Source organism: Ovis canadensis, chromosome 19 (assembly GCF_042477335.2).
Source record: "Ovis canadensis isolate MfBH-ARS-UI-01 breed Bighorn chromosome 19, ARS-UI_OviCan_v2, whole genome shotgun sequence".
NCBI classification, from domain to species: Eukaryota; Metazoa; Chordata; class Mammalia; order Artiodactyla; family Bovidae; genus Ovis; species Ovis canadensis.
In genome coordinates, this window is record NC_091263.1 from 47101137 (window position 1) to 47120553 (window position 19417).

At 41.0% G+C, this 19417-nt stretch overlaps 2 protein-coding genes across 15 annotated transcripts in view; both read left to right on the plus strand.

Moving 5' to 3' along the window:
- The window catches only part of FRMD4B (FERM domain containing 4B), a 375185-nt gene extending 367307 nt beyond the window's left edge, over positions 1–7878 (plus strand). For 7 of the 12 annotated variants that reach the window (XM_069561673.1, XM_069561676.1, XM_069561675.1 and 4 more), the window contains 2 exons: positions 2056–2188; positions 6153–7878. In XM_069561673.1, the coding sequence (XP_069417774.1) occupies positions 2056–2188; positions 6153–6273 (254 nt within the window). In that variant the 3' untranslated portion in view covers positions 6274–7878. Of the gene's footprint in view, positions 1–2055; positions 2189–4743; positions 4833–6152 lie in introns of all 12 variants that reach the window. The other 5 variants (XM_069561668.1, XM_069561664.1, XM_069561666.1 and 2 more) reach the window with 1 other exon arrangement.
- Positions 7879–10018: 2140 nt separating this feature from the next.
- LMOD3 (leiomodin 3) overlaps positions 10019–19417 on the plus strand; it is a 48703-nt gene continuing 39304 nt past the window's right edge. The window contains exon 1 of one of the 3 annotated variants that reach the window (XM_069561679.1): positions 10019–10395. The gene's annotated coding sequence lies outside the window, so the exon portion shown is untranslated. The remainder of the gene's footprint in view (positions 10396–19417) is intronic. The other 2 variants (XM_069561678.1, XM_069561680.1) reach the window with 2 other exon arrangements.

Genomic DNA, 19417 nt, shown 5'->3' on the forward strand with positions numbered 1-19417 from the left:
CTGAAGGCTCTCTGGGTTGACTCAGTTTTAGTAGTCAGGACAGCCAGCATTTCTTGGCAACTTGACGCTGTGCCACCCGGCCTGCTCAGCACTTTATGTGTACTCTCCCACTAAGTATATGCAACAATTCTGTGCAGTGAGTGCTGTTGCTATGTTTATTATTATTCCCCTAATCTTACAGATGAGGCACTTCTGGCTTAGAGTGCTTAAATGACCCTGCCCATAGGAATTCTATTACTGCTCTGATATCCCAACCACCACGCTTCACCGCCTGACTTAGTTATGAAACCTTCCTGGAAGTGGGACTTTTACATCCTTGAGTCAAATCCTTGTGGCATCCTGGACTACGGATGAGTTTTGAAATGTGTTAGTCTCACACTTCTCACATGTGCTTTGTGGTTATAAAAGAGAGGAGGAGGTTGCCGCCAGGAACAGGAATCAGAGGAGAGCAGGAAGGCTCCAGGAGCAGGGTGGGACTTTTGAGGCTTGGATGACGTGCACAGAGGCATGGGGCAGGGCTCATTTTAGAGTTGTTGGTGTTCAGTCACCAAGTCGTGTCCAGCTCTTTGCAAACCCCATGGACTGCAGCACACCAGGCTACCCTGTGCCTCGCGATATCCTGGAGTTTGCCCAAGTTCATGTCCATTGAATCAGTGATACCATCCAACCTTCTCATACTCTGTTGTCCTCTTCTCCTTCTGCCTTTAATGTCTTACCCAGCATCAGGGTCTTTTCCAGTGAGTCTGTTCTTTGCATCAGTTGGCCAAAGTATTGAGACAGGACAGTAAATGCCCAGCAGTGGGGCATTCACTGGGTTTTGCTCCCATATTATGCTCTTGCTTTATTTGTTTATTTTGTTTTTTACCATTTTTAAAGAAAAAATTTTAAATTGAAGTCTAGTCGATTTAGTGTTGTGTTAGTTTTAGGCATATAGCAATGTTACTTAGTTATATATGCATATGTGTGTTTATGCTTAAGTATATGTGTATATATATTCAGATGCTTTTCCTATATAGGTTATTATCAAATATTGAATATAGTTCCCTGTGCTATATATATAAAATAAGTCTTTGTTGTTTATCTGTTTTATACACAGTAATATATATATGTTACTCCCAGATTCCTGTTTTATCCCTCACCCCCACCATTCGCCTTTGGTAACCATGTTTGTCTTCTCTGTCTGTGAGTCTGTTTATTTTATAAGTAAGTTCATTTGTATTACTTTTTTAGCTTCCACATATAAGTGATATCATATGATACTTGTCTTTGTAATTTCACTTAGGATGATAATCTCTGGTTGCATCCATGTTGCTGCAAATGGCATTATTTCATTCCTTTTTATTTAGATCCTTGTTCTAGATTAGTCCCTCAGAAGAACTAAATCTCTTCTTCCTGAAATCTTTCCTATACTATTTACCTTCCCCCTACCACCATCCCAAACTTTTTTTAGAAGGCAAAACGTGCCTTGATCCTACTGGTGGTCGATACCACATTTGGGTGAAGAGCCCACAGGTTTCAACAAGTCAGTGTATAGAATGCATTTCCTGTAAAAGTCTCCAAGAAACTCAGACTTGTCGTCTTACCGTTACAATTGAAGTCTATCAAGCTATCCAGCCACCATAGCCTTACTGGGAGATTGGGAAGATTCTTTTACTGTATGAAAATTGTTTTTTCTGGCTTGTCTTTTGAGTTATTTTTTATAGCATATCTTTCAATTAACTTTACTCACATTTATAATAATAGCTATCATTTATTGCTAGGCACAGTGCTAAATATTTGCACTAACTAGCTTATTTAATCCTGATATTATCCCTGTACAGAATATTGTCCCCACTTTACAGATGAAGAAACTGAGGCTTAAAGAGTATAAACTGTTTGCCCAAGGTCACATGGCCAATAAGTGACCAAATTGGAATAGCAACTCTCTTGATTCCAGATACTGGTTTTTAAGATTGACTTTGCATGCAGCTGATTATAACATGCATCTGAATGACCCAAACAGTTCTCACTTTGAATAGTCCCACTAATTTTGTCTCTTTTCATTTTTATTTCTAGTGTCTTCCACAAATGCTTCTGGGAACTGGAGGACTCAGATAACCTTAGGGCTATCCGAATACGAGATCCCAGCACATTCTTCCTACACCAGCTGCTATAGCAACATCTATAATCCTTTACCTTCTCCAGGCAGGTAAGAGAGCAATGCTCAAAAATTTTACTACCCTGTTCCTGATCTAAAGAATTCAGAAATCCACTTTTATTTTATGAACACTAAGTAATCTAGCTCAAGGGTTGGCAAACTATAGTCTAAAATCAGCTGCCACCTATGTTTATAAGTAAAGTTTTATTGGAAAACCAGACATGCTCATTCATTCACTTGTTGCCTATGGCTGTTTCTGTACTTATAAGGACAGAGGGGACTAGTTGCAGCAGAGATCTTGTGGCCAACAAAGCTAAAAATACCTAGCCCTTTAAGAAGTTTGTTAATATTTAATCCCACTCATTGAAATTTGACCCTCTTAGAATTCTGTACTTTAAGTTCTGTGTCTGAAGGGTTCTTTTTAATTGCTGTACTTGAAACTGTATTACTGATATACCCGTTTAAGACTCTCTTGGAACCTGGCAGGGAAAAATATCTTTATGCCAGAAAACGCTGTTCATTCCTCCTAGACAGTTGGTGGGCTTGATTTCAAACATTTGCTGCCTTTTTATGTCTGACCCTGTGTTCATTAAGAAGCAACAGACGCAGCCAGCTGTCCTGTGTGTCTGTAATGGTACTCCTTTGTAAACATTTAGAGGAAATAGACAAGGAGAGTTTGTTAAAATGTGATTTTTAAAAAAGATTGCAAACTCTGGATTATGTTTTTCAGTTCTTTGCATACATGGGAGGAGTTAAAATTGAAGCTTTTGTTTTTCCCAATCACTTTCTCACAGAATATAATCTGTACCCCTGGTGCTAAGAAGTAAAGCACTTTCTGGTTTTGTTTTAAGAAAAGTTTAATTTTGCTTTCTTTAAGTCAGATTACTTCAGGCATAGGAGGCTTCCATAGACTGTAATGAGGTTACTTTCTTATTAAAGCACTCAGTGTTATAAGCAAATGGGAGATATTTAACCCCCAAAGCCTTGTTTTTATTCTCCATATTTAGCTAAAGTTTTTCTTGGCTTAAAATGTCAGGCCAATTGTCTCAACTCAACAAAGGCTGTGCTCAAAATAGAATTTTAATGAAAATATACTTCAGAGGACATCAGATAGCTTAGAGTTCTGTAAATAATGCTTGTAAATGCATTAGGAGCAGGAAGACTTTGGCCCAAAATTTGAGCTAGATTTTTTCAATTCAGTTCTAATCACTTTGTATAATACATTTGCAAGTAATTTTCCTCTTTGCATACTTTCACTTTTTGTTAACTGAATTAGAAACTATTTGAAACAAACCATTCAGGGCATAAGACGGTTCTAATGTCCTAAACACCACTTTCACTGGACTCAATAAAATAGATATTTAGACAATATCTATTTTTACAAAGTTCATCCACCTACTTCAGCCAGCCCAAGAGGGCCTGATAACAGTGTCTGGTGTCAGAGGGGCATGATACACAGGAAATTAGAAACTATTTAAAGATCCCTATTGTGTGTGTGTGCATGTGCACATAATATGAGCTCATTGTAGAAACTAGGAAAATAATAAAGGAATAAATGAGTAGGAAATAATTTACCCATAATTACACCATCTAGAGATATTAGCTAGTAACATTTCTGGCACATGTCCCCCATTTTTCTGTATTCATTTTTAACATGGTCATAATGATATCATATATACAGTTTTATATTCTTCACTATACATGAAATTCTACACCCCAATTTTTTACTTAATATCTCAACATGTATATTCCTTTAAAAAAAAAATCTCTTTAAGCATTATTTCATGTGACCAGTATGGTATTCCACTCAGTAAATACTTTATGTATTTATTTAACAATTCTCCATAGTTTGATTTTAAATGACTTCTAAACTTCCTTTCTTTTTTTTAATTGTAAGTAATGCCTTTGAGAATCTTTGAGCCAAATATTTGTCTGAATTCCAGATTATTTCCTTAGGATATATTCCAGAAAGTTGGTTTAATGGATCAAATTGAAAAGCATATTTTTTAAACCCCTGCTTTCTAAAAGATTTGCCAACTTACCCTCCTATCACAGAGAGTTACGGAAATGCTTATTTCTACCCATTTGTCAGTTTAGGATTTTATTTTTATTATGAAACAGTCTGATCAATATAACTCGACCTATTAATAAGCCAAGTATAATAACAATCCTCCATAAAGCTTTAGAAATTTGCTCTCAAATCACATGCTATTTTTTATGACAATATAATTTTTAAATAACAGAAAAGTTGGGTTTCAAGATAAAGATAAAAGCTTTAGATCTGCCCTTAAAGATTTGAAATATTGAGTCATAGAAGAGTTTGTTTTTTAAAATGAAGTGTGTATTATGTATTTCCTCAGAGTGTCCAGAGCTTAATAATGTGATAGAAAGCTGCAAATTGATACCAATAATTTTTTTCCTTATATGATATAGTACAACTGTCAGCAGCATAAACTTTCCAAAGTTAGAAATGTTGAAGTCTCTTATGCTACTAGTATGTGTCAAATTCTTGGCTCTGCTGCTCCAAACTGTTTTAAAATGAGTTTTTTTCTTTTACTTCCTGTTTTCCATTTCCCATCCCCTTCCTTATCAAACTCTATTACTAGGCAAAACCAAGGGCTTCTGTCCCGGAGAATGGTTGTGTCTCCAGAAATGAGATCAGTTATAAATTCCCTTTTAAGTGTAGCCAGCTGTAGTAAGTACAGTGCCTCCCATCTGTGTGTTGCTTCTTGCATAGCAGGAGCTTTGCCTGTTCTGACTGATGTGTGAAGTTACAGAAATCTGCCTTTGTTTTTGTATTACAAAAAAAAAAAGAGAAAAACCCACTAAATACCTGGCTTTGCATAGTGTTTCTTTCCAAAGCGCTTTTCCAAAGGACTTTTTATTCACCTGTACTAAAGGACATTGAGATTTAAAATAAAAAGAAAACTACTAACTATCTAACCTATTCTAACCTCCTATTACAAAAATGAGGTTTTGCTTATTGGAACGGTGTGTATAACAGGATGCCCTCATTTGGATGTATTTAATACCTTCCAAATGGGCCCGTGATCTTATGTGATGCTGTTTTAATTTACACCTGACCCATACACCCTAGGGATGTAAAATGTCCCAAGGTACCCTTGCCTCCCTTTAAATATATTCCTTTGTTTCCAAGAAAAACATCTAGTATAAGTCTCTTAATTTGAAGAATGCTTAAAGGGTAACTGTCAAAAACAGTTCAAAAATCGAAAACACAAATTTCTGTTTGTGTTACAAACAGAAAATGAGCGTATGTGAAAGATTTATTTAACTCCTTCATGAGAGAACTTACAGAATGGTAAAGCTATTCCCAGAGAATTCAAAAGACTGAATTCCACACACCAAAAGAGAGAGTACGGAGATAAGATTCCTGCAGTTGACACAAAAGCAGTTAATATCCTACTGGGCAATAAAACTATGACCATAATCTTTTTACTAGACAGAGGGTTACTGTGTATTTCTTCCATACAGAACCCCCACCAAGTTAACATGTAACTTAATCTTGGTACTCATCCATGGTAAATGAAAGTTAGACAAGTCTGTCTCTTGGGAGTCTCCTGGTGGTCCAGTGGTTAAGAATCCACTCTGCAGTGCAGTGGATATGGGTTAAGATCTCACATGCCGTGGAGCAGCTACGCCCACCTATATGGAAAGCCCGCACGCTCTAGGGCAGTATGCCACAGCTAGAGAGCCCATGCCCACAGTGAAGGATCCTGCATGATGCACCTAAGACCTGATGCCGCCAAACGAGTAAATAAATATATATTTTTTAAAAAGTCTGTCTCTCAAGAGAAATATATACTCCTTGCATGGGCCTGTTAGACCATTTTCTAGTATGACATTGAAAAAAGTGCACAGTCATCCCTTACCTTATTTTGGAGTTTGAACAGTTTTCTTAACTGTGTTTTCTACTAACTTCTTTGACTGTAGTAACCTTTGTACTCTGGGAACAAAACTAACCCCAAGGTGTAACTTTTCTGGTTTCTTCTCATAGACCGTACACAGAGACCGGTCAACTGGACGGTACAGAGGGAAGCCGGCTGGAAGACAGCCTGGGGAGTAGTGAGCAGAGGCTCTTCTGGCATGAAGACTCCAAGCCCGGAACATTAGTCTGAACTGCGGGTGGCCCCTTGACCAAGCACTGCGTTCTCACACTAGTGTGCCTTGCAAAATGTGTTCGTCTTCCTGGGAGGCCGTAGGCTTTAGAAACCTGAAGGCATCTGAGGTGGAAAGGAGGACTCCATTGGCCCCAGAAGTGAATCACACACTAAGCCGCACAAAGCCCTTGAATGACACCCCGCCTTTCCAAGTCACCTAACAGAGCAAGGTCAAGACCATGTGTGAACCTTTGCCGAGGAGGACTTGGCCTTTACCAAGAGCAAGCACTTTGTAAGGGAATAAAAGTGGTTGAAGGCAGACCTCAAAACTGTGAAAAGTGCATTCAGGGTCTCCCAAAGGAAAGAGGACAGAGGAAATTTCAGAGCACAATTCAGGATGATGAGAGAAGGAAGCTGGAAGCTCTTTAGACACTGCTCACCATCAGAAAGTTTCAATGTCTGAGCTGACGAAGAATTACATACTATGTCTACCCAGACATGAACAATTCAGACAGTATTGGAGAATTACTTGAAGAGAAGCTGGATTTTCATGAAGTTCTGAATGAGTGTAAATGTTTTTAGACTGTTATCAAGAGTGATGGTTTTCATAAGCACCACAAAATGGGTTCTGGAAAGACTTACGGCCGTATTGTCCTGTAACATAACTATGGTAGCAGATTGGGAAAAATGAAGCAGCCCACTGAGTAACTGACAAACTCTGCCTGGAGAATTTTCTAAGGTACAATATCATTGAGTTCCTTTTTTCCTTTCTATGCCAACGGCATGAGCTATATTCTTTAGGCTGGTAACTCTCCAACATGGCTATCATTGCAATGGCAGACTTGATATGGAAAGTTTTTATAACCAAGAGTTTGGAAAAGTATTTTACGGTGAAAGAACCTAACACAATATAAAGAAAAACAGCAACAACAAAAAGACACAAAACCCACATCATTTTCTATGAATCATGTGCCTTAAAATTGTGAACATTTGAAAAATAAGCATATTGTCTGGATTCCCCAGGTAGTTCTAAGTCACCAAGTGACAAAAGCTGGATTACTCATTAAAAACGAAAACGAAACCCTCCAAGCTGCAGTAGATTTAATTATGAGGCTAAAACTACCTCATACTTTCCTTGGAAGAACTAATTCGCTATGGTTTATTGTAGGATGTTTTGGAGTTTTCGTTTTTTGTTGTTCTTTTTTTTAAGCAAATATTTCCATATTCTAGATGGATCTTTTTCGTCATCTTTACTCTGCTTCAGAATTCCACAGAAGGTGCTCCTTCCCTCTCTTTTATACAAGTTTCTTGTTCATATTGTGAATAGAGAAGTTTCTGAACAACTTTTTGGGGACATTTTCTATCTATATTCCAAAGCATGTAATATATACATAAAGGTGATTTGTTAAACTGGTCCTTAGTCATTTGTATCATTAAAAATGAAGTTTTGGGGGGGATATTTGGAAAACAAAAAGACATGCAAACAAATAACTTATTCCTTTTTCCATATTTGTATAGCCTTCTAGAAACAGAAATACCCTTTTGCGTATTCTTTTACTGTTCTTTTTTAGACCTATTATTTTTTTTACATAGGTCAATAAATTGAAGGTGTGCTACTGAAAATGTTTATGTATCTTTCCATTTATGTTCAGGGCTCACACAAAGCAATTGAAATTGCTCTACTTCAAGTAATCAGGCTGGTGAAGATTGCAGATTTTTAGTGATATTATTACTGTATTTTATGGGTTCCAAGATGGCCATTTTTTCATACTTACAGCTTCAAAATCAGGGTGCATCTTTTGACTACTAACTTGTTATAGTTGAATTAGCAATTTTTCTTTCTTTCTTTCTTAGTGAGATATAAAATAGTGCTGTGTCTTAGAATGGGTGAAATATAGTAGTTTATTGCCTCGTGGAGGATAACCATCGCAAATTTTTAGGCTTCCTAATCTTATGAATGTTGTTTATTTGTAACAAGTCATTGTTCCTAGTTTTGCAGACTGGCAAACAGATCTTTTACATTCAGGAATATTTCTGTTATCTTTTAATCCCATGCAATGGGGCAAGGGGCGTGGGAAGTGAGATATAGGGAGATTAGTATTTCTGTACAAGTACTTTACGTGGAAATAAGGTATCATTTATTTTCCTGTCAAAGAAATGATAGGCTCAGAATTGCAGGTATACCTTGAAAAAAATAAAACTTGGCTCTCAACTAGGACAAGAAGTTACAGAAACTGAAGACACAGTGGGTCTGCTGTTTGATTTTCCTCTCATCTTTTTTTGAAAAGCACTTCTTAACCATATTATTGATATGCTTATTAATAACCAAAAAGTGACAGAGGTAAATTTTTCAACACATCAGATTGATATGTTTTTTATTGCAAAATATCATACCCTCATCTTAAAAATCTTAAATTCAAACATGAAGCAAATATTTAACATAAAAGCACCATCATGCCCTATAACCTAACATTACCAGATACAGTTGTTAATTTATTGTATATCAGTTCAGGTTTTTTTCTATGCCAATAGTAGTTTCTTTAAAAACAGCATCATATAACAAGTATACTTTTACAACTTATTTTTTCCATCAAAACATGTTGGGCCTCACGTTTTGTCAGTATATATTGATCTACCTCATAAAGATGTATGGTTTACAAGGTGGATTGAAAAAAATTGCCTCACCTTCCTGGATGTTTAATTTTTTTCTCTATTTGAGGAAAGTATCCAAGGTCCTTCTTTGTATTCATAAAAGCTTAATGTTAAGCAATAAAGATTCCAGAATTGTTTTGCACTATTAGTTTAAAGCCTGTTCTTAGGAACAAAGGTTCAAATGTCAGTCCTTAAGAACTTTCAGAATTGAAATAATGCCTTTCTTCGGTATAGTAGAAAAGTTTTGATGTGAAAATACAATGTCTTCCTGAAGCCTTACAGTGCAATGAGGGAGAAACAAAAGCGATTGGCTGGAGTAGCTTAAAATGATCATTAGTCCTATGGGGGCCAAGAGTGGTGAGAAGAAAAGGGGACGTGAATAATACCTTAGTTCTGTGGGACATGAGACCTTTCTAGCAGTGATGCTGAAGCCTGATTTTAGGGATTGGTAAGAAAAGATCCAGTTAAGCAAAAAGGAAAAGAAGCTCTCCTAGGGCTTGGAGAGTGGCATTATGGCATTTGCCATGGCCCCAAAAGCTAGGAGAAGCTTTGCCAGTTTTAGAAACTGAAAGAATAGCAGGGCAGATTTTTTTTTCTAGGATTAAAGAAATATAGGTAATAAAGCTGTCATTTTTGAGCTCTTGCCATTGCTGCAACGATGGACTAAGTGTTATAACACGTTACTTCGTTTAATCCTTTCTTCAATTGTGTGACAGAGGTCGTCTTATCCCAGAAAAAGGATTTAAAAGAGTTCCTTGGTGGTCTAGCGGTTATGTCGCAGGAAGGGGGACCCCCTTCCAGGGCTCCGAAAGTGGGCTCTTGTCTGACAGTCTGAAACGAATTGTCCCAGGAGACACACATGCTGAGAAAGCAAGAGACTTAATGGGGGTGGGGTGGGGGCGCCCGGGGAACAGAGCAGCATGGTAAGGGGACCCCCGAGAACAGCTCTGCCACGTGCCTTGCAGCCTCCAGTTTTAACGCAACCAGGTTAGTTTCAGTTGTCTCTGGCCAATTACCGTGACTTCCTGGTGGCGCATGCGTGCATGCATCTGCGTGTGCGTGCATCTGCGTGCCTCTGCGTGTGCGTGCCTCTGCGTGAGCGTGCATGCCTGTCTCTCAGCCAAGATGGATTCCAGTGAGAGTAATTTTGGGAGGTTGGTAGGACTTTGGGACCAGCCTTTCCTCTCTCCTTAAGAGGTTTCTCGAATTCTTCCAGTTGTCGCTACCTTGTTCTGCATTCCTTACCAGGACTCCCTGTTTAAGCTAACTCACACAAGTGGTTAGTATGGTGCCTGGCCAGGGTGGGCAGTTTCAGTTAATGGTTTCCCTAACAGGACTCTGAGCTTTCACAACTGAAGGCGCAAGTTTAATCACTAGTCCAGGAGCTAATCGCATGCTGCAAGCCACACACAACGGCAAAAAAGAAGAAAAGGATATAAAGAGATTCAGGAAGATTACCGTGGCCTTGGTGGCTTGACCACGCAGAAAGTAAGTTGTAAAGCCAAAATTCAAACCTACGTCTGACTCCAAAACTTCTGCTATCTATTGCCGTGATATTATAAATAGGGACTGCTCACCAAGCACCTTCATTTAGTGGAAGCCAAAAGAAATGAAAAAGAGAAGGAGCGAACAGGAGTCAGCCTGGGGAGGAGAAAGAGGGAGGGCCAGTGGGAGGGATGCAAATCGGAATAGCATGGTGAAAATAACAGCGCAAAGGACAGTCCAGAGCAGTCTGCAGTTTGTGAGTTTTCAGGATGTGCAATTCAGACACTTATTTCTGATCAGGGTGTGGCTTGAGGATATGCCTAATTGAAGGACTAGTTAACAACCAACTGGGCAAGAATTACGTTTGCACGAAGGGTGGAGGAGGAAAGCAAAGGCATTTAAGGAATGCCCTGAAAAGTCCTAGGCTTCCCTAGTGGCTCAGTGGTAAAAAAAAAAAAAAAAGAGAGAGAAAAATCCGCCTGCTAGTGTAGGATACGCAGGTTCAATCCCTGGATCAGAAAGATTCCCTGGATAAGGAAATGACAACCCACTCCACTATTTTTGCCTGGGAAGTCCCATGGAGAAAGGAGACTGGTGGGCTGCAAGGAGTCAGACACAACTGAGCTGCAGGCATGACGTGGCTGGAAAGTCCTATGAATTAGACTAGCTTTGTAACCTAACCGCACTGCTCCGTCCTAGCACAAACACAGAACTTTTCCCGGAAAACCATTCTTTATATTGTCCTCTCCTCAATTTCGTGAGAAAATGGTGCCATAAGGAGATCAAAGATTGGAAAGCCAGAGTGAGAAAGATCTCTTTAGGGAGACTGACAGCCCCAAAAGTGGGAAGGGCATTCTCAGCAGCCCTTCAATTCCCATGAAAGAAGCCTTCCTGGGAGTTGATAGTGGGTGTCTGGGCAGACATCACCATCTCTTCAAAGCAGTGCTTATGCGGGCTTTGAAGTCAGGCAGATCTGGAGACACGCTGCCGGGCTTGGAATCAATCCCAACCTGACGGCTCTGGTTGTGTGATCAAGGGTCATTTTCCTAACCTCCCTGGGCCTCAGTTTCCTGTCTAGGACACATCACGCAAGGGTTTTTGTGGGCTGAACAAGATAACGCGCATACCAACGAGGACCTACTGTACAGAACATGCGCCTCTGTTCAATGTTGTTTGGCAGCCTGGATGGGAGGAGCGTTGGGGGGAGAATGGAAACATGTATACATATGGCTGAGTCCCTTCACTGTTCAACTATCACAACATTGTTAATCGCCCATATTCCAGTACAAAATGAAAAAAAAACCCAACAGACTCAAGTGACCGATCCAGGCAGTTTTTATACCTTTTAAGACAAAAGAAACAATAAATTTAAGTAGCAAGAAAAACCAAAAATATAATGCACATAAACAGCTCAGCACAAAATCTAGTCCCCAGCAGATGCTTCATAATATAAATTATGCCCTGAAAGAAAGGTGGTGATGTTAAGGATTAGAGTGTCTTGAAAGTTGGGGTTCAGAGGATTTGCACGGCCTTAGTTTAACCTCTGAAATGACAACACTATTGAAACAATTCATCAGAGGTCTCAAGTACTGTCAGGAGCATATGGAATTTTTTTTTTTTCTCTTATTTAATCCTCAGAGCAAGTTTGCAAGTATTAATCGCAAACAAAAGCTTGAGGAAACTGAGCAGTTTGCCCAAGTTATGTATCAAGAAAGCACACAGGCCTGGATTGTAGTTCACAAATGCATTCAGTAGAACATTTGAAAATTATGAATTCGTGCCCCGCTGGTGTACACTGTGGAAGGAGGATGCATAAAGATTAACCTAAGAAGTCAAACCAATTAAGATGTTTTCCTGACCTTTCGGTCAGAATCCTCCTGCAAGGCCAGGCCTAAGGCAGGGTATAGTTTAAAGAGCCTGAGAGTGAGTGCCCTGGCTGCTTCACCCTGGCCTTGAGCCTGCTGCTGTCTCAAAGACTGGTACCTGCCTTTTCATGTGTATAAGAGTGCAAACAAGCCAGTTAGGAGGGTAGCCAGATTTAGCAAATGCTGGATGCCCAGGTAAATTTGTAAAATAGCTCTAATTTATTGGGGGAGGGAAAAGAAAGCTGCATATAGGACATTTGGGGTATCCTGATTTTAAAAAATCAATAAGGGACACCACAGAACATGTCCCATAGATACAGGGACAGCCATACTTGCCAGTCCTCTGTCCAAGGGCAGGTGGGACAGATGTATGAAAAGTTTTGGGGGATGGTATGCTAGGGACATAGGTCTTACACCTCTGTGTGGAGAGAGGTTGGCCCTGCTCAATACAAGCCTTTCTTCATATCAGAAAACTTCCAGGCTAGGCCTGGTTTGGTCTGTCATTATGCATAGAATGAAGCTCTTCTGGAAGGGCAACCCTGAGAAAACCTTTCCTGTTTCCTCTGGCCTAGAATGCGAGTGTTGGCAAAATTGGTCAACGAGGACACCTAGAGGCCCGCATGGGTTATTGCAGGCAGGAGATTTCTGATGGGGCCACCCCACAATACTGAATTCAAATGGATGTACAAACCAGGTTTAAAGGCTATTCAGAAAAAAAAAAAAAAATTGAACACCCGACAGTTTGATTTATTAGCAACGTCTTCTTGGGGAAGTTAAAATTTTTTAAAATGTCATATTCCAATAAGATAGAAATAAAAATTGTAACACGAAATTGTAAGGATTCACTAAAACCATGAACTCCCAGTGCCTCAGACACAGCTAGCACTTATCCGTGTGTGTTGTCATTATTGTTTCTAATATGAGACTTGCAAGGGAGCTGTTATTAATAACTTTTAATAATACTATAAACTTTATCAATAAAATTTAAATGGTAAGTGTCAGTAATATTTAACATTCATTGAGTACCAGGGCTGGGATTAGGTTAAAGTGAGTGAAGTACTTGCTCAAGTGCAAAATGTAAGGGGGTACCAGAAAGCCCAGATAAATAAAGATAAATAATATTTCAACAGTCTTTTAAAAATAATCAAGGGAATTTCATGGTGGGCCAGTGCCTCCACTGGCGAAGGCTGGAGTTCAATCCCTGGTCAGAGAACTAAGAGTCCACAAGCCAAGTGGCATGGCCACAAAAAAAAAAAAATTTGTTTTTTATTTTGTGAAAACTTTTATACTTGGAATTAGCCAGATGGACTCAGTTTGCCTGTACGTGCACTCAGTCATATCTACCTTTTTGCAGCCTCATGGACTGGAGCCTTCCAGGCCCGTTTATCCATGAAATTTTCCAGTCAAGAATCCTGGAGCAGGTTGCCATTTCCTTCTCCGGGGTCTTCCGTACCCAGGGATCGAACCTGCTTCTTTTGCATCTCTTGCACTGGCAGGCGGGCTCTTCACCTGCTGAGCCACCAGGGAAGCCCTGGATGATCCCAGATTTGTTGGCAACATCATCATCAGGACCAGTCGGACACATGCCTTCTTCTCTCCATCAGTCCTGATCAGGATGTTGACCTTAGCCATGTCAATGTCTCAGAGCTTCGTCACAGCCTGTTTGATTTGGTGCTTGTCGGCCTTGACATCCACAGTGAATACCAGTGTGTTGTCGTCTATTCTCTCCATGGTGAGGGGGACCTCGAAGATGACATAGCGGTCAAGTTTGTATCTTCCAGGGGTGCCCTTCCTAGGATATTTGGGCTGCCTCCTGAGTTGCAGTGTTTTGGGCTGCTGGAAGGTGGGTGACGTCTGGATTTTCTTTTCGTGTCTGTGGACGCTTTTCAGCACTGCTCTCTTGGCCTTCAAAGCCTTTGCTTTGGCTGTGGCTTTGGTAGGGGGACAGGAGCTTCCTTCTTCACCTTCAGCACCGTCTTTGTGAAAAGCCACAAAATATTTTTAAAAGTCAAAATAATCAAAACCTAGGCAAAAAAAAATCCACAATGAACAAAATATAAAAATTTAAAATAAGGTTAGAATCAGTGTTACTGCTTATTCCTTTTGCTTCTGGCTCTAACGTGACTCAGCATCACACTACATTGAACTGCACTGTGCTAACAGGTCATCCTACCACCAGAGGAGGCAAGCATTCAGTATACCCATTTTATAGATGAGAGAAAGGAAACCCGAGGAACTCCTCATATACACTGCCCAGGGCCACAGCACTAAGTATAAAGCCAGAAATCTATCCCAGATTGGGACAATTCTAAAGCTCACAACTTGCCCTTTCTATCTTCCCATTCACAAAGGGATGCAAGCGAACATTTTTCTACCCCAGGGTATAATTTCACTTGTGCTATGTATAGAATTGCCAGAGTTACCAAATAAAAGGAAAGGATACCCAGTTAAATTTGAAGTTGAGAAAAAAATTTTAGTGTGTGTATGTCCCGTAATGTCCTTTATCTGACCACTCTCCTCCCTGCCCCATTACCAAGGCAACCAGACATTTTAATAAACAGAATTTCAAAATGGGATTTTGAATCTGCTGGATTAAGCCTCCCATGTCTGTACCTGAGCACACACCAGGAATAATAAAGGGCTTTAATAGCGTACCAAGGGCCAAAAACAAAAAAATAGAGGAAATTGGCTTAAAATCTTAGGCTTAATGGCAAAGGGACAGTTTGAGCTTTCTCTGGCTCTACCAAAGCCCTTTTTTAGCCCTTAATGAGATGCTTTGGAATAAGAAATTACAAGCCAGAGTTGAAATAAAATGCTTTAGGTGTTCTGTGCTGTGTATTCTACAAATGTTATTTGTTATTTTGAGATCTCTAGTTCGAGGCGACATAAATTATTTCCTTGGCACAACAGTCTGAACCCCAATGATTTGCTCCCCCTTACGGTGTAATGAAAATGGTTAAGAACATATGAAATTGGTGTTTTAAAAGCAGTGGTAATCATGTTGCCCACCTGGAGCTGAAACATTAGCAAATTTCAGCTCCTTGGGGCTCAGTAAATTAAATATATTGTCAGAAGTTATTTCTTCCAATAATGTTGCTGCATGCAGATGGAGAAGGGGAAAATATTTCAAGGCCAGCCTGAACTTTAAGTCGTATGTGAGGAATTAGGTTTTTAATAATGTAAGAGTGAATCATTATAGCACAACAATGGATTTTTAGGAAATTGCATGACTTGAACAACTATTTCAATTCCTAATGCGCACCCTACCTACCTTGTGAAAATTTTCTAGATCCCTCCCAGGTAAATGGATCCTTCCCAAAGCAATTCCTAACACTTCACACAACCCACTAATTTCCATGTTACTGATGTGTGTGTCTGTGTGTATGTACACGCACACATGCATACTTATGCTTTCTCCCCTTCCCACCTAGTCTGTGAGCTCTTAGAAATCAGGGACCATGTTTTATTTAAATATGAATTTAGAATCTAAATCAGCTTCTTGCCCAGCATGTGGTTGTGTAATTGCATAGTGTTTCCATACTGTATTTGTTTTCCAGAGCTGCCGTAAACAGAGTCAGAAATTATGGACATGATCTGGTTTCTTTTAAGGTGCGTGAGGGGGAATCTCTCTCATATATCTCACCTAACTTCTGGGGGTTTGCTGGCAATCTTGGGCGTACCTTGGCTTGTAATAGAAGCATCACCTTGATCTCTGCCTCCACAGTTATGTGACATTTTCCCTGTGTGCACGTCCCACTGTCTAAATTTCCCTTTTTCATAAGGATACCAATCCCACTGGACTTCCCAAGTGGCTTAGTGGTAAAGAACCTGCCTGCTAATGTAGGAGACACAGGTTCGATCCCTGGGTCAGGAAGATCCCCTGGAAAAGGAAATGGCAACTCACTCCAGTATTCTTCTCCGGGAAATCCCATAGACAGAGGAGCCTGGTGGGCTACAATCCATGGGACACAAAAGAGTGGGGCACGACTTGCAACAAGACAACAATTCTGTTAGTTTAGGCCCCACCTTACCTTGCCTACATCTGTAAAGACCTAATTTCCAAGGAAGGTTACATTCTGAGATACCTAGATGGGGGTTAGGACTCCAACATCTGAAGAATATTTTTGAGGTTCAAATAACTGAAAATTATAGATTGACAGGCTCTAGTTGATTTAAAAATCTCTACTCAGCAAAGATTCTGAGGGAGGGGTAAATTCTGATTCAAAATTATCCTGAGTAGTTGGAGAAGGAAATGGCAACCCACTCCAGTATTCTTGCCTGGAGAATCCCATGGACGGAGGAGCCTGGTGAGCCACAGTCCACTGGGTGGCAAAGAGTTGGACACGACTGAGCAACTTCACTTTCACTTTCACTTAATAATATTAAAGTGAAGACTCCTCACTTAGATCTGGCTACTGACATGTAGGAAAATAATATTGTTCAGCCTGGATCTAGTGAACCAGGCTCTGCGTTTGCACGATATCCTCAGCTGAGGCTTAGGCACATTCAAAGGTTACGTTGCACTATTAACATCCTCTCCTCCCAAACCTGAAGTTACAGTGATTGTTCAGAAGCCCCACACGCTCCCCTCTCTAGGGCTTCTGTACAGCGACTTCAACTAGACCCGTGTATGTTACATCCACCCAGGAAGCTTGAAACCAAGAGTTACTAATGCTTCAGTCCTACAATGGACCCACTAAATCTGAATATCTGAGGGTGAACCAAAAGTCCTCGTGCGTGCTAAATCGCTTCAGCCATGTCCGACTTTTTGTGACCCCATGGACTGCAGCCCACCAGGCTCCTCTGTCCATGGGATTCTCCAGGCAAGAATACTGGAGTGGGTAGCCATGCGCTCCTCCAGGGGATCTTCCCAATCCAGGGATCGAACCCAGGTCTCCCATATTGCAAGTGGATTCTTTACCGTGTGAGCCACCGGGAAGCCCAAGAATCCTGGAGTGGGTAGCTATTTCCTTCTCCAGCGGATTTTCACTATCCAGAGATTGGACACGCGTCTCTCAGGTCTCCTGCATTGGCAGGAGGTTTCTTTATCTCTAGCGCCACCTATCGGAGGGTGAACCAAAAGTCCTCAGGTGATCCTAATATGAAGCACGAGGCTCTAGACCCACGGAGCTGCACCTGGCCTCTCCACGCTCCTTCCCCTGGTCAGTGAATCTCTTCGTCCTTCCTCTGACGCCTGTCTGCAGAGAGGGAGCACTTTGGCCAGCTCCTTGGCCCTGGGAGTAGTCTTATCATGGTAGTTTCTACAAGCAAGGGTGCTGATAGAGAGTCCTGTCGTGGTCCCAGGTTTCTTGTGGAATTCAGGTACTGTTGGTGAACCTAAGCCCTATGCATGCCTGGGAACCTTGTGAATATGCAGTTCTGATCCAGGAGGTATGGGGTTGGGGGTCAGGGAGCCTGCATTCCTAAGGTGTTCCCAGCGCGGGCCTGAGTTTCTTGTCGGTGGCTCACACTTTAAGTAACAAGGAGCCGGCATCTGAACCATCCCTTCCGACTGGGCTTTAACGTGCTATTGACAGCACGGGTGACCTTTGAACAACGTGCGGGTGAGGAGGGGTGCCAAGCTCCCTGTGTTTGAAAAACTTCATTTAAATCAGAGTCGGTCTTCCTCCATATATGTGGTTCCTTCATTTCTGCTGTTCCTCCGTATCCAGTTTTGTATCCAAAAATTTAACCGTGGGTCATGTAGTATTGTAGTATTTATTACTGGAAAAAAAAAATCCACACGTAAGTGGATGCACACAATTGTTCAGGAATCAGCTGTCTGTGTACTTTGTCTCCTACAGAATGCCTCTGCCCTTTTCCTGAAGTTGGGTTTGTTATTTATTGAAGAAGCCATAAGACACAAGTGACCTAGCTGTTCTGTTTCTAGTGATTCATAAACACTAAGGTAGTGTCTATGTAGTGAATCTTCTGGATTCAGGTGACAGTGAGTCTTCTTTCTCTGGAAACTACTCCTTACATTCAAAGGGCACTCCAACCCCCAAGGCCAAATCTTAAAGTGGACAGAGCTCAGGGGCTCTAGAGCCTGGCAGTGTGGGTTCAAAGCCTGGCTCTGACACCTGCTAGCCATGTGACCTTGGGAAAGTCACTCGGCTTCTCTAAGCCTCCATTTTCTCCCCTCACTTCAAAGAGCTGATCTCCAGATTAAAGAAGATAAGATGTATAAAATGCATAGACAACAGCAGCCCAGAGTAAGCTCTCATTACGCACTAGCAGTGGTAATTTTGCTATTTCCTGACCTGATCCCTTAAGTATAGTTGATGGATCCAGGGATTGAGCCCATGTCCCCCGGATTGGCAGGCAGTTTCTTCAATCACTGGGCCACCACGGAAGTCCTGCTTTATCTTTTATAAGTTTGGGCTAGCTCTAGTTACTTTCTGATTCTTGAGTCAGCAGTCTCAATAGCACTGCTGACTATATTGAAGAAATCTTGCAGGACGCTATAGCTTTTCCACTGTATCCTATCATGAAGATGAATCTAGAATCAGAGGAGGGGTTTAGCTTCTAAAGTTAGCACATAAGGTGAGAATTAGGTCTGGTCAAAATGTTGCCAGAAAATGTGTTAGAGATGTGCCATGTGAAACAGTGCCGTGTCATCTTTCAGCCACTGCAATACACTGCAGAGAAGGCAATGGCGACCCACTCCAGTACTCTTGCCTGGAAAATCCCATGGATGGAGGAGCCTGGTAGGCTGCAGTCCATGGGGTCGCGAAGAGTCGGACACGACTGAGCAACTTCACTTTCACTTTTCACTTTCATGCATTGGAGAAGGAAATGGCAACCCACTGCAGTGTTCTTGCCTGGAGAGTTCCAGGGACGGCAGAGCCTGGTGGGCTGCCATATATGGGGTCGTACAGAGTCAGACACGACTGAAGCGACTTAGCAGCAGCAGCAGCAGCAATACACTGCTACATCTTCACTTGAGCCCCAGCTGAAGTAGCTTCTCCTTCATGACCACATGGTACTTATTTTTAAACCCTAGATGCACATTTTGCACAAAAAGATCTCACTATGGAAGCTGAGAAAATGGATGCATATTTCCCAGTTCATATCCACTCTGGGGCATAAGCTCATCGAATGAAATGGCAATCAACTTTACCTGCACGATTTATTTTTTCCTTTCTCGTTCTCTCTCTTGT